Raw genomic sequence first — 15159 nt, forward strand, 5'->3', positions numbered from 1 at the left:
AATAACTCCGAGAAGTTGACAAAACAAACTCTTTTCTTTTAAATTAGGACATTTGTTCCTTATTTAACCATTTTTACATTTCCTATGCTTTCTTCTCGCATATATTTTTTTAATCGCGCTTTTTCGTTTTAGTTTTTATACTGGAAACCGAAAGCCTACGTTTTAGAATTCTTAACCATAGAACGTTTTTACGCAAGATAATTTGTAATTCTGGTTAATACACCATTTTTAATATGTAACCAAATTTCTGTTTGTTGCAGCCGCCAGTAGACAGCTGAGGTTTGGTGTACCCTTAGCTGAGAAAGGAGATTCCATTTTATATTTTACTACTGGTTACTTTTGTAAAGCTAGTGCTACTCTGTAACACGGTTTACTAAGTTACATATCATAAAACAAAAGTGGAATACAATTTAATGCCCAACGACTTCCATCCAATATAAAGTTTCCCTCGATCAATCAATTAGAAATCAGTTGGTATCAGTTGGAGTCAACCTTTGGTAATTATCCGCCGAACAGAATATTTTTTAATTAATCCAGCAACAGATTAATGAAGTGGTTTTTAAATTTCAGTTTTAGCGACACATTCTGTCGTGGCCAAACGCCCTGAAATATACATAGAGCAGTCTTCGTAGTTAACCTTCAACTTCATCTTCGCAAAAAAACGTGAGAAAACTGAGAACCTTGTATAACCAGCAATGAAACCTGGGTTGACCGAGACTGAAACCTTAGTTTTGATGAGTCAACTGAGGAAGCACCCGGTATGAAGCGGCACTTTTTAATAAGAAAGTCTCGTCAGCCTTAAAGGATTACTGGTACGTTTTCTGTGGGGCAAGTCAACTATTACTGAATTCATAGAAAACAAAACTTTGATCTAAATCACTTCCGCTCTTGATTCTCTTGATTCATATGATGACTGGATCAAGAACTGGGATGTTGATTAGATCAACAGAACTGGATTCAGCCTGGCAACAATTTTTGTTCAGTCAGTGCCTCGATACTCTTCAAGGCTCTCAAAGCGACTACACTCGTTGCCTCTGTATCTTCATTAAACGGGAGCCGTTGCCTTGAGCAACTACAACTACGAAGATTTTTGTTCAGGCAGTGATGCCTCGATACTCTTCAAGGATCTCAAAGTAACTACACTCGTTGCCTCTGCATCTTCATTAAACGGGAGCCGTTGCCTTTGACAACTACAGAGAAGCTTCTTAAGCGATGCTTGAAACTCAGGTATCTTGAAACAGTAAATAACTGGATTCAGAAACGAATTTGCGTACTGTGCTACAAAAGTGATTTGTACTCTGAATGAGTACATATTTTGGAGGTAGTCTCTAAGAGCAAGACTGATACCAGAAGGCAGACAGGTAAAAACTGAAAAGGCTGTCACGATAAAAAGAGTTTTGGCAAGTTTTCTGTCTTGTTCCATGGACCTGCAAGTATTGCTACGAAACCGGTTACTGCGTTTGATTGAGAACCAAATCGTCAGGTACGTGCCAGTGATAACCAAGACGGAGCAGATGAGGGTGATGGCCATCAGATAACTAAATCCATCCTGGCTTTTTGTGCGATAAAGATCAATGATCACATTTACGACTCCATTGAAGCAAGCTAAGAGCCAAACGATTCCAACAGAAAGGTGGTAGTACCATGTCTTAACAGTTCTATGGCGAAATGGCCACAACATTGCGAGCATTCTTTCCAGTGAAATAAGAGCCAATGACAATATTGAAGATGTTACTCCAACAGTATCAAGGAACACGCCTATTTTTACTACAGTGTTAATAACAAGGATTGGTGCTGCGCTGGAGATGTGAAGAAACAGGAAAAGGCTGATTGATATTCCCACTAAAAAGTCAGCAACTGCTAGATTGATGAGAAGATAGCTGGAGCGCTTCATTCGTTTCCGAATGCTCCAGAAGATGTGGATCGTGACAGCGTTCCCAGTGAGTATCAAAACTGCTTCACAGATGTATGTTATCAACCACGGAACTCCTTTAAACAAGTGGAACACTTCAGGGCTTGTGCCGTTCATTGTCAGTCCAGACCTGGGTATAGGGAAAGGCAAAAGAGACCGATTTTCTTAACAGTTTCTCATTAGTATGAATGGGGAAACCGTGCGCAAAACACTACGGCAACGACAACGAACCAAACAAAAGGCTTAATAAGCAGAACAGTGATGAATTTTCACTCGCATTATGCGCTTTTGTACATTTCCTAGCGGCGTCCGTTGCAAATCAATAGCGTGAAATTACTAATTTCCAATTTTTTTGTTAAACGTGAATCACTACGACTAATTTTCATATCTCTAATTAAGACCGAACGCATTCACAGCATATTCAGTAGGGGCAAGATTTTATACAGACAGGCACACTAAAGAGATCTAGATTACTGCAAAATCCTGAAGAAAAATATTAATACTTTATCTAATAGCGTCGTCCCCGCCGTCGCAGTCGCATACGCGTGAGGTCCCTAATTAAACGTATACTTTAGGTGATCGTCCTTCCACCAGCTTTAACCATGCAAGCACTCTTTAAGAGCCCTTTCTTTAAAGACGGTCGTTTGAGAAGAGCCGTAAAGCAGTCAAAGTCGTCCTGAAAATTCTGAGTTGTCCTCAAAATGGTCAAAATGATGTCCGGCTCTTCAGTATTTTGGGCCACAAAAATTTCCTATTCTCCCGAAATAGGGTTTATCAGGCTTTGACCACTTTTAAATAGTCGGAATTAAGTCGACTTCGGCGTAAACCTGAGTCAACTGCAGTTGTATCGCATCGAATGTGCTTGCAAGAAGACGATGACGATAAAAATCAACGATGGAAAGGAACGACGTGTCATTTTCAAGTTAATAAAAAAAAACGAATGAAATTAGCATATATGGGTAAATTTAAAACAGGAATGAAAAAAGCTGTAGAATATGTCAATTCTAAGCGTTGCAAGATAAAAATGACAAAAACTTCCAAAAATATATGCAAAGACCTTAATTAAGACAAAAGTAACTTGATATTTTCCCGTACCTTCGTATATGGAAGCTCTACGTACTCCTCGAATTTTTTCTTTTTTTTTTTAGAAATTCAGAGGGTATCTTTCAGGAGTCTGTTTTTGTAGACAATGAACTGAATGTTTGAAAAGAAATAATTTAACATTGAACGAACTTTTAAATAAAATAAATGTAAACTATATCATAATTCTTGAATCTGATTGGTTAGTAACACAGCATTACGTCATAATGAATTAACTGCACAGTACTCGTCATTAGCCCATGCTATAACATGATAGTTACATTTGAAAGAGTTCCCGCATTTTATCTTTTCGTTTGCCAAAACATTAAACGATGACTGTTCTTCTCCTTTTCATAGCGTTTTTTTTTTTTTGGCACAGTGTCAATTTATTGAAAACAGGACCCCGTGTCGTCGACTTTTGTACAAACCCATAATAGCAACTAAGAAATAGGTGTCCCACTTTGTAGTAATTTTCTTCATCACTTGTGTCTGTCGCCATCGTCTCATATCGGATTATCCAAATGCATAGTGTCGATTTATTGGAAACAGGACCCCCGTGTTGTCGACTTTTGTACCTATTTTTCTTCCTTTTTAATTAAGAACCAGTATTCCACTTTGTAGTAATAATTTTCCTCATCATTCAGGTCTGTCGCCATCATATGTTATTGGATTTATTCCAATGAGATGCATCTTTTGGTCATGATTAATTCTCTATTTGCAGTTTCCTTTTCGAAAAAAAATCTACAAAAATTACGAAATGTTTTTGAGAACTTGACCCATCCTGCTTGAAAGCGGCTTAAAGTCCATACAGTATCCAAGCACCAGGGCGCATTGAAAATGGATAAGGATGTGTCAATCATTTGAACAAGTTATCTGAGTCTGAAACAGATATCAGCCCAGCTGGAAAGCTTTTTTTTGCATTAAGCAGATTCTTTCAAATTGAACAATCCTCAGCTGGAGACATCCCATCAATGAGTAAAATCTCTTTTATTTATTCAAGACAGATTTCTTTAATCTTTGATGAACAAGTTCCAGTAACAAGTTTCGCATAACCATGATAACGCATACTAAACAGGTGCTGAAATTCGTGCAGTTTACCTGCGCTGCTAAGGTATATTGGGCGATTAATATTCTCTAAACTTTCTTTGAACGTGACTTTAGTAACACTTTAAACCAAAACTTGAGAGTAACGTTTGACGATTTAATTAAATTGAGCAACAATGTTTAAACGGTTGAACTGGATACATGACAAGATTTCTATCTAAGCCTTTAATACTGAATTAGCGATCAACACATTCTTTTTTTATTCAGTCCTTATAAATTAACGTAGATACTTTTATTGCGTAATTAAACAGTATTGACAACCCTTAAGGATCGCAAAGTAACTCCACTGGTTGTCTGTGATGATTCTTCAGCATTAAACGAGCGGCGTTCTAGTGAACGGCAACGGCAGAGAAGTTTTCTCAGTGATGCCTTAAACTCGGGCATTTTGAAACAGTAAACAGCGGGATTCAGAAACGAATTCGCGTATTGTAGTGCTATGGTGATTTGAGCCCTAAATGAATACACATGCTGAAGGAAGTTTTTAAATGCAATGCTAATACCATACGGCAAACAAGTAATGACTGACAAGGCTGTCACCAAACAAAGAGTCTTTGTGAGCTTTCTGCTTTGTTTTATCTGCCTGTGACTGTGTGCGTTGCTCGGTGTTTGGTCCCGTCTCGTTGTAATCCAAATGGCAGCATATGCAACAACTATGATTACAACTGAACAGATATATGTAGTCACCGTCAAAATACTATAAACATTGTCTGCTTTCGTGGTATCTGGATCAAGATGTAAGTTTGAAAACATATTTAAAGCTGAAACAAGCCAAATGAACCCAATGGAAACGTGATAGTACCAAGCATTTAAAAGTCGATGGCGAAAAGGCCATAAAATTGCCAGCATTCGCTCCAGAGAAATCAAGGCCATCGATAGCACCGAAGATATCGTTCCGATGAGATCTACCATCGTTGCCATTGTAACCATACCAGGACTAACATCTCGTTCCAACATTTCTGCAATGGCTTCCCAGAGGAAAAGCGTGATTGCAATTCCCACTGAAGCGTCAGCAACTGCAAGATTAATTAGCAGGTAGCTGGTGCGCTTCAGTCGTTTTCGAATGTTCCAGAAGATGTAAACGGTGATAGAGCTTCCAGTGAGTATCAAGACTGCTTCACAGATGTATACAACCAACCATGGAACTCCTTCAGACAAGGTATATTTAGAGATTTCGTGGCTTGTGTTGGCCATTCTCTACACATAGTTTAACATAAACAACAGTGCATGAATAAGGTTTTGACAACCCGTTTCTGACATCTCCATGTATATCACATGTAAAACATAATTGACGATTGAGTTATTACGACCTTTTTTTTTGGAAAAGTCTGCTTTGCCTTCAGGTTCACCACTTGCTATACAGTTGTGATATGCATGTCGTAAAACCAAACTAATCACTCTAGCCAATCATAGAGGACACACGCAATCCAGTGAACCAATCAAAACTCGAAATAGTATGCATGTAGGTAATTCGAAACGCGCGAAAAAGTGTGCGAATGAGTCAAGGTTTATATTGTGGCTTTGCTTGCAGTTGGGTGACAAAAGTGACGCGCGGTTTTTTGTCCAGTCGTGAAGCGAATAATGCGAAACCGGAACAAGTGCGAATTCCTTTCAACACTCGAGTAGCTCGAGTGAAAACCGTTGTATTGTGGCTTTAATTGCAGCATTTCATTATTTTGTTTACAAGAATTGTTAGATATGCCATCACACGTGATTCTACCAAGTTATTAACTCAGTGTTTCGTAAAACGAAAAAAGCAATTACCTAAATTTTCAAATGGTTACAAATTAGAATCTGAAACTCTGCGTGGGTTCCTTTTTAAAATTAATTCTGTTTGCCCTTCAAGCTGAACAGTTGATGAAGATATCTGTATCAAGTGAGCAAGATAACGTCAAGAAGTTCGTATATTTTACCAGACACAACCCGAGATGTCGTTACATTGAGCTCGTGCAAAAACAATTCTGTCCTATCCCCAGCGTGGTTCTAAACAGCTGGCTGTTTCTTCACTGCTTGCAGTAAAAAAAAAATTGATTACCATGAAAATGGCTGATTGATATTCCCACTACGGAGCTTCCCACCCCAGGCGCAGCCGTGGTTACTTTTGTCAGTAACATCAATAATAACCCGTATAAAACTGGAGATTTCTGGTTCTAGCGTTAAATCCTTATTCGGTCTCTATTACACAGATATCGTCAAAACTTCTCGTGTGTCGGTAAAGACGTTTTGTATATTTTGGCAGAAAAGAGCGCCAATTTGTCTTTCTTGTCTTTGTTTGCTTTTTGACTGATTTTTTTCGAGCGGCCTTCTCTCTTTTAACGAGGATGCCTGCGATCCTCTTCTTCATATTTGGGCAAAAGCAATTTCTGTCACATCTCCAGCGTGGTTCTAAACAGCTGGCTCTTAAAACAATCAGAATCCCATGAAAAAGTCTCATTGATATTCCCACCATGAGCTTCCCACCACAAGCGCAGCCACTTACTTAGTCATTCGCGCTTTTGTCCTCACCATCTTAAACTAGCTGTGCTTCCCGTTTCAACCGAAAAATCCTGGCATTATATGTTCATTCAGTTTCTATTTCACGTGTATCGTGAAGGGAACGTTTCGATATTACCCCTTTCCCCTCCCCCTCTCACCTTGTTTTTTTCGGGTCAGTAGTAAAGAAACTGTGTTTCGCTACATAAGAATTTTGATAAATAGAAATAAGATAATTATTGGCGCCACTGCCACCACCGTAAATCAGGACAGTTTCTTTTAAATAACGTTTTAAATTTTTGTTATAATAAAGTTTCAATATTTAAATCAGTAAAACTGATTTGAATATATACCATACTTGTTTTCTGCTTTATTTTAGGGATGGGCGCACTTATAAATCTACATACATTACTAAATATATGTTCCACACCACAGACAATTTCGGCTGTTGGATTTCTCTTGTATAATAGGTGAATTATATTATGTTTCCCCAGTGCCGATGTACTGATTTTCACCAATTTGACAAGAAACAAAAAAAATCTTTGCGTGAGAAGTTACCAGTATTTCGCTCTGAACAAAAATCCAAAATAAAAACACGGTCTACATCATTGTATCCAAGGACAAAATATTCTTTTAATATTCACTCCATGTCTACTCCATCGAGTTTACTAAATGTCAGTGTACATCAACCTCTATTAACGTTCGACAACCCATTTTCTCTTTCTTATTTACAGCAACTTGCTCCTCGTTCACTTCATTAGCAAAATTGTTTTCAGTTCGTTTCAAGGTTGGTGCTCTAAGTTCTTGCATTTCATTCTGTTCTACACATGGGGCTTTGCCTCGGTCAGTTTCGTTCCTCAACTGTTTATCTTCAACTTCCTCGATGTTGCTGTTATTTGCTAGGTTTGCATTCCTTTCCTCGATATTTTTATGTGGAATAATATCCTCCTCTGCTTTAGATTCGACTTTTTCCGCCGAAGACAACTTGCACAAGAACAATTTACGAACCATTCTCTTTAACCTAGCGCGGAACTGTGACAATTGTAACGTATAAATTAAAACGTTGACAGCGGTGTTAGCTGTTACGAGTACTCCACCTGAATTGCGAATGATATAATCCGTTTGAAAACTAATGGTTGGTTTTGCAATTGAATTAAACATAATATAGGTAAAACTTAGAAGATATGGAATTATAAAAGCGAACGTTATGGCAACAAGCATAAAAATCCCCTTACTCATTAAAATGCTTTTACGTTTATGGCGGCTATTGCTAAGCGACCGCCTGACAAACTGCAACTTTTGCCTGGCTTGTGTCATCACACAGATATTACAAAATATCAACACGATACTTGGCAAAATGAACTCCAGTACAGTGAAGCTAAGCATGGCCACTCTTGAAGTGAACACGGAGTTGTCAAATCTACACGTCGTTGTGAAATGAGTAGCGTTCAGGTCATATCGCACAATTTTGAAGTTAGCTACTGGAAGCAAAGTTATAAGAAAAGCTGAAAGCCAGGCAAAGGCTATCAATCTTTTAACTGTGGAAAAGGCGAATCGTCCACTAATCTCCCGCGAGGCGAAAAGCCTTTCGACATTTATAACGAGCAAGTTGTTTATAGTTACACAGGTAAACACAAAATATAAAAATCTTTCTATTTTACAATGCCAGTCCTTTTGAAATACGTCAGTGAACAATTGCAGGTAACACAAGGGAAGTGTTACAAGGGGACATGAAATATCAGAGATGACCAAACTACTGAGGTAGTAGTTGAGACGTATTGAGAATAACGTAAAATTTACGTTACGCCGAAATTGCCATTTGTTGTGCGTCTCTTTCAAATGAAAGGCGACAAGAACATTTCCAAAAAACCCAAGAACACACACAACTGCCATTGAAATGAAAATGCAATGTTTGGCAACTGGGTCTATTGGTGTGAGGAGGTGGATTCTTCCATTCTGCTCAGTGGCGTTCACAGTTTGTGATGAGCTTTGATTGTATCTGATGCTGGCTTCAGTATGAGCTGACTCTGTAGTTGTGTTAGGAAACATCATTCGCCTGCAACTGAAATAATCAGAAGGTACATGTACTGTAATATCAAATCTTATATTAAAGCATTGTTACAATATTATAGAAGCCCTGGCGCATTTAGTGGAAGCAATTAACCCACCCTGTTTGGAAGGTTCAATGCATACTACATCAAACCGAAATTTTCTTACTCCGTATGTATTTTTCAATTAGTATATCTCCACCGCCAGAAATCAATGCAGTGAAATTTAATTTCAAACACACTCACTTTAAATTAAGTTAAAATTTAAAAAAAATTGTTAAACGTACATATAGATATACGTAATTTTTCTTCATGTAAATCTAGAACGAGCGCACTTATAAACATCTACAATATTTCTACATTTATTGACAGATAATTTTGGCTGCTAAATTTTACTGCATATATTTTACTTTATTACGCCGTTCGCGTTGAGCCGTAATTTTCACTCAGGAACTTAACTTAAAAGAGAAAAAAGATTAACCAGCAAATATTATTATAGTTTTCAATCCATAAAAACAAAACAGGACTCCAACGGCACAGTCATCAGCAAACGCCCGTTGATGATTTATATAATATATAATGTATAACATAAAGTATAAAATATATAATATTTAATATATAATATAAACGTATTTTAGCTCAATATTGTTATTTACTTCGTTAGATTCAGAGTGAAACGTTATCATGGGAAACAAGCAATCACTTGAAACGCATGCAGTAAGCAAACGTTTTAACAAACAGAACACCAGATTTAAGCCAAAAATCAGCGTGTGAACGGACATTTTATAAGCAAATTTGCGCAAAACAAGGAATTTTCCTTTTTTCTTTGAAGTATACATTTCTCAAACTAACACAGTTTAATCTCTTGAAATTTTTTTAACTGAATATGTATGTGTAGGAGAGATGATTAAAGCCGGAAAGAAATTTTATCAGCGGAATTTACGAGTTGTTGAGTTTCTTCTACCCAAATCAGTATTTTATTATTCCAAAAACAGTAGGTATCGTATTCATATAGCATAAAATGACCAGCTGACATTGTAATGTTCTGGACATACAGTTCATTTACCTAAACAGTTTAATATTTTAAACACTTACAATTTCGTTTTACATTGTTTTTAAATTTTGTACCTGGTTCAGTTAGTGATGATTTTCAGGCCTGAAATGAACTCTTTAGGTGTGACCTAAAAATGAGTGGGATATTTCCAAGAACGTTTCTCTCTTTCTCAGCTGTTCTTCACAAAACGGCAACTAGTCGTAATTCTCCTCCTTTAGTTCTTGATTGGCTGAACTCGTCAGATATAACAAATATGGACGAAACAGGACGCCTGAATGAGTACATTAAAGCAAAACACCCAGTTGGTATGTCGTTTTCCTGTTTTTCAAGATCCTTTAAGGTTTTTTATTCACTGTAAACTAACCCAGTCTAGTCTGTTTGGATTCTTTGGCTGAAAATTTACGCGAGACAGAAATATATCAGAAAATAATTTTTTTCACCCGAAGTTAACTTTCCGAACATCGTAGGTAGCTTTCTTTTCGTATCGAAAACAACATTTTTAATCGGTTAGCAACGCAATGTTCTGGGCATGCACAAACAAACTCAGATTATCAACCACTCTGTAGTTATACAAAAAACTTAAACATTATTTACAATTTCTATTGCACTTTTACTGTAAATACCTGGTTAGTAATATTTTCAACCTTGAAATCAGCGCCAACGGTACGACCTGCAAATGTGTGGTACGTGTCAGCTCCAAGACCTTTTCATTAAAATCTCTTATTTTCTTGATAGGCTGAACTTCTCAGATCTAGCAAACGGATGGAGGAAACAAAGCTAATAACAGAACTTTGTCTCATACATCTCTATCCCATTGGTTAGAAGAAAACAACCCAAGGTAATTAACTAATATCAAAAACCAGCCCGTAACTCATATTAGGCTTCCCACGCCGATTACAACAATTTAAATTCCAGTCATGCGCCTTTTTTGAATATCATCTTTAATTCGTTGTTTTTGTCGCTTCAAACCGAAAATGTCTGGTTCCCACCGATCCAAAGGGAAATCATGCTTAAAGCGAGAAACAGGAGCATGCAATGGATGACGAAATTTAAGCAAAACACTAAGAACGTCGTTTTCCTTAACCTTTTATAGCTCTTAAAATGACTATTTCCGTTGGAGCAAACTGACATAGCTTAATTTAACGAAATGAATTTTATCACCCAAAATTTACAAGCTTTTGTGGCTTTCTCGAAATTTGTAGCGGGCCTTCTGTTCGTTACCAACTAAACATTTTTATATCTCTCAAGACAGTACAAATTATACTTCCTACACCAAAACAGGCCGGGTAAGTTAACAACACAATGTTCTGCAAACACAGTCCATAAATCAACACAATATATCAATCGTTGTATGCAGTTATGCATAATTTTAACGATAGCAATTTTTATTGCTTTTACAAATATTGTACCTGTTAGTGATGGCTTTTAACCCTGAAATCAGTGTTATAGCTGCGGCCTACAAATGACTGCTGTTTCCAAGAACTTTCCATTAAAATCTCAGTTGTAAACAAACCATTTCATAAGTGTACAAAATGGTAGTCCCCTTTTCATTGGCTAAACTCGTTAAAAGGAGCGAGCATGGAGGGAACAAAGATAAACACTGGACGTTGTCTCAATACATCCGTCCCATTGCTTAGTGGAAATTGAAAAGAAAACAAATCAAATGAAGCCACATACAAAGAGAGCCTTCCACGGACATTAGGCTTCCTAGGCCAAGCCCATTAACGCTTTTTTGCAACGCTATCTTTAGTTTGCTGTGTTTCTCTTAAACTGAAAATGGATGGTTACGGGAAGCATATTCATTCTTTTTTCACTTCTTTTGGATCGTGTAATAAACGTATAGAATTTTAATCTACCTATTTGTGGAATTTTGATATCGGTGATTATTTAACTGTCACTGCCCTAAATCATCAGTACAGTTAACTTAAGACCCTTAAAAACAATGAACACTAAGTGAAGAGAAAATTTATTTTAATATTCAGATTCCAACGAAATTTATAAAAATGTTTAATTTTCGTCTTGTGTTTCTGGAACGCACACAACTTTAAATAAACATGCATCGTTACCAAATGTGTTCCCTTATAATTTTAGAACTATGCAAAATGTGTATCGTAATTTTTTTCAGTCGGGATCTTGCCGGAAAAATTGCTGATGATCAGAAAAAGCTGAATTGTAACCGAAAACCAACAGCGCAGGCGGAATATTTGATTTATATATGACGCATTTTTAGCACTATTGTTTATTTAGTTCGTTACAATTTAATGAAACGTTATCATGGGAAACTGCTAAATACTTGAAATGCAGTGATGGAACCACTGACTTTAAAGCAAAAATTAAAGCAAAAAGCTCGGCGGCTGAATGAGGTATGTCATTTCCTTATTTTTTGAAACACAGTCTAGCCTGTTTAGATTCTTTAGCTGAATATTAACGCGACTGAAATGTTTAAGAAAAGAAATTTTATCACCCGAATTTACAAGCTGTTTTTAACTTTCCGCAGGTAGCCTTCTTTTCGTACCCAAAACAACATTTTCATCCGATGGGCAACGCAATGTTCGGGACACGCCATTTAAATATGGACCAAAACAAAATCATGTACACCAATAACTCTGTGTAATTATACATAATTTTTAACAATTAATTCCAACCTCTAATGCATTTGCAGCTGTTCTTAACCTTTGTAATGGGTATTTTCCTCTTATTTTCTTGATGGGTTGAACTAGTCAGAACTAGCCAACGGATGGCGAAAACAAAGGTAAACACTAGATGTTGTCTCATATATCTCTGTCCCATTGGTTGGTGGAAAGTGAAAAGAGAACAACGCAAGGAAACTGATGTAAAAAAAAACAACAGGAGCATGCAATGAAGAAATTTAAGCAAAAGACTAGGAACGTCGTTTTCCTTGATTTCTTTATCCTTCCAGAGCTTTTTAATGAACGAAAGAAATTTTATCACCCAAATTTACAAGCTGTTGTGGCTTTCTTGAAATTTGTAGCGGGCTTTCTGTTTGTTCCTAACTAAACATTTTTATATCTCTCAAAACAGTACAAATTAAACCTCCTAAACCAAAACAGGCCGGTTGAGTTAACAACACAATATTCTGCAAGCACAGCCAATTGAGCATCACAATTTATTAATCGCTCTGCAGTTACACAATTTTAAAGATAGCAATTTCTAATACATTTTTAAGTATTGAACCTGGTTAGTGATCGTTTTTAACCCTGAAATCAGTGCTATAGCTACAGCCTACAAACGGATGGTGGTTCTAAGAACTTTTCATTAAAATCCCTCAGTTGTAAACAACCCATTTCATAAGTGTTCAGAATGATAGCCGCCTTTTACTTTTGATTGGCTGAATGAAAAAAAAAAAAAAAAACTCGTCAAAAAGAGCGAATATGGAGGAAACAAAGATAAACACTGGCCGTTGTCTCAATACATCCGTCCCGTTGCTTGGCGGAAATTGAAAAGAAACAAATCAAAGGAAATCACATTCAAAGAGAGCCTTCAACGGACCTTAGGCTTTCTACGCCAAGCCCAACTACGCTTTTTGCAACACTACCTTTAATTCGCAGTGTTTCTCTTAAACCAAGTAAGCTACAATTGTAGGTTACGGAAGCATATTCGGTCTGTTTTTACGTCTTTTGAATCGTGTAATAATACTTGTGGAATTTTAATACCGGTGTATATTCAACTGCCACTGCCCTAAATTATCAGTACAGTTAACTTAAGTCCCTTACAAACAATGAACTTTAATAAAAAACAATCTTTATTTTAATGTTCAGATTCCTACTAAATTTATAAAAATGGATAATTTTCTTCTTGTTTTTCAGGAACGCGCACAAATTTAAATAAACCTGCATCATTGCTAAATGTGTTCGCAGAAAATTTTACTATATAGAGTGTGTAAAATGTTACTGACACGTGCATAATGTTTTTCAATCCGGGTCTTGCAGAAAGAAATGCCGTAAAGACAAATCTGAATTCTAACCGCAAATAAAGTCACCAGGGCAGGCCGGAATGTTGACCGGATTTATGAAAACCGTGTCAACGCTTCGCACCATAGCGCCCGTATGCACTTTTATTGTACATATAGCGAGAATTTTAGGCAATAAACCTTGCAAATAGAATTCTATATGTGCTATATTTGCACATGTGAAAAAAGCGATACGTCCAATCAGCGTTCTTCCCATGTGAATTTTAAGCACAATGTGTAAATTCTGTCCGTTACAATTTAATGAAACGTTATCACGAGAAACGGGTAAATACTTTAAATGCAGTGATGCAGTGTTTACGTTAAAACTAAAGCAAGAAACCTAGCGGCGGAATGAGGAAATTAATGCAACACATGGGTAAATCATTTCCCAATTTTTCAAGATCCTTCACGGCTGTTATTCATTATAAACAAACACAGTCTAGTCTGTTCGAGTTCTTTAGTTCTTTAGCTGAACATTAACGCAACAGAAATGTTTGAGAAAAGAAATTTGATCACCCGAATTTAAGAGTTGTTTTTAACTTTCCAAATATGGAAGGTTCTTTTCGCTCCCAAAACAACATTTTCAATTTACAACCGGTGAGCTACGCAATTTTCTGAACATGCACTTCATATATACCAAATCAAACTCATATATATCAATCACTCTATGCAATTAAACATAATTTTAACAATTAATTGGAACTTCTAATGCATTTGTGCAGTAAATATCCTACCTGGGCAGTGATGTTTTCAACGCTGAAATCAGCGCTATATGTGCGGCCTGCAAATGAGTGGTATATTTCCAAGACTGACTTTTCGTTAAAATCTCTCAGCTGTTCCTAGCCATTGTAATAGGTTCTACAGTATTTTCCTGTTTTATTTCTTGATTCCCTGAGCTCGTCAGAAATAGCAAAGATCGAAAAACAAAGCTAAACACTTGACACCTGACACATGAGTCTGACGCACTGGTTGTTGGAAACTGGAAAGTGGAAAAACAAACAGTGAAGGAACAGCCCGCAACTCATATTACGTTTCCCACGACGATTCAAATCATTAAAATTGGAGTGAAGTGCGCTCTTTTAAAGGCAGAGCTCCTGTGCGTCGAAGGTGAGCAAGCGAAGCCCCTTACCTTAGAAAATTTGGTAACCCATCGATCTAAAAAATTTTGGTTGTCACGTGACTGTCCATAAGTCCGTCCGTACGTCCCTACGCCTAGCCCAGTACCCTGAAAAATAAGAGAGTAGCACCATTGCCTTTGATATTGAACATCCGTGTTATGGTTAATTGACAGCTGTCAAAACAAGGTATCCGCTGACCAATATCATGTGACCATAAGAAGGATAGAGAACGTACTAAGGCAAAATTTCGGCACAAATTAACACCGGGCACGCTGTTGACTTTTCCGACTTATTCTGTGCATAATCATCTCTTAGAAAGTCCCTGATGATAAGTATATTGCGTACGCAATTTATACAATCTTGGTTACACTTATTGGGTATAGTTTGTTAAAATTTATCTTGAA

The 15159-nt window shown here is 37.0% G+C and overlaps 4 protein-coding genes across 4 annotated transcripts in view; all 4 read right to left on the reverse strand.

Moving 5' to 3' along the window:
* The window catches only part of LOC110059432 (uncharacterized), a 439844-nt gene that overhangs the window by 335820 nt on the left and 88865 nt on the right, over nucleotides 1–15159 (reverse strand). The gene's annotated exons all lie outside the window — the stretch shown is intronic.
* On the reverse strand, nucleotides 958–2029 carry LOC110059452 (lysophosphatidic acid receptor 3-like). Its single transcript, XM_089275521.1, has one exon. It carries the CDS (start codon nucleotides 2027–2029, stop codon nucleotides 1079–1081), a length of 951 nt encoding a protein of 316 aa, XP_089131647.1. The 3' UTR covers nucleotides 958–1078.
* LOC110059430 (neuromedin-K receptor-like) lies at nucleotides 4189–5485 on the reverse strand. Its single transcript, XM_020766123.2, has one exon. The coding sequence runs from the start codon at nucleotides 5285–5287 to the stop codon at nucleotides 4340–4342; it is 948 nt and encodes a 315-aa protein (XP_020621782.2). The 5' UTR covers nucleotides 5288–5485; the 3' UTR covers nucleotides 4189–4339.
* On the reverse strand, nucleotides 7102–8717 carry LOC110059419 (uncharacterized). The gene has a single exon (XM_020766107.2). It carries the CDS (start codon nucleotides 8615–8617, stop codon nucleotides 7241–7243), a length of 1377 nt encoding a protein of 458 aa, XP_020621766.2. The 5' UTR covers nucleotides 8618–8717; the 3' UTR covers nucleotides 7102–7240.

This window comes from Orbicella faveolata, unplaced genomic scaffold, assembly GCF_042242905.1.
Source record: "Orbicella faveolata isolate gen_17 unplaced genomic scaffold, um_ofav_v1 contig_36, whole genome shotgun sequence".
In the NCBI taxonomy this organism is placed as follows: Eukaryota; Metazoa; Cnidaria; class Anthozoa; order Scleractinia; family Merulinidae; genus Orbicella; species Orbicella faveolata.

Coding starts and splice junctions, on each gene's coding strand:
- LOC110059452 (XM_089275521.1), bottom strand. CDS start 2,029: ATGAACGGCACAAGCCCTGAAGTGTTCCACTTGTTTAAAGGAGTTCCG.
- LOC110059430 (XM_020766123.2), bottom strand. CDS start 5,287: ATGGCCAACACAAGCCACGAAATCTCTAAATATACCTTGTCTGAAGGA.
- LOC110059419 (XM_020766107.2), bottom strand. CDS start 8,617: ATGATGTTTCCTAACACAACTACAGAGTCAGCTCATACTGAAGCCAGC.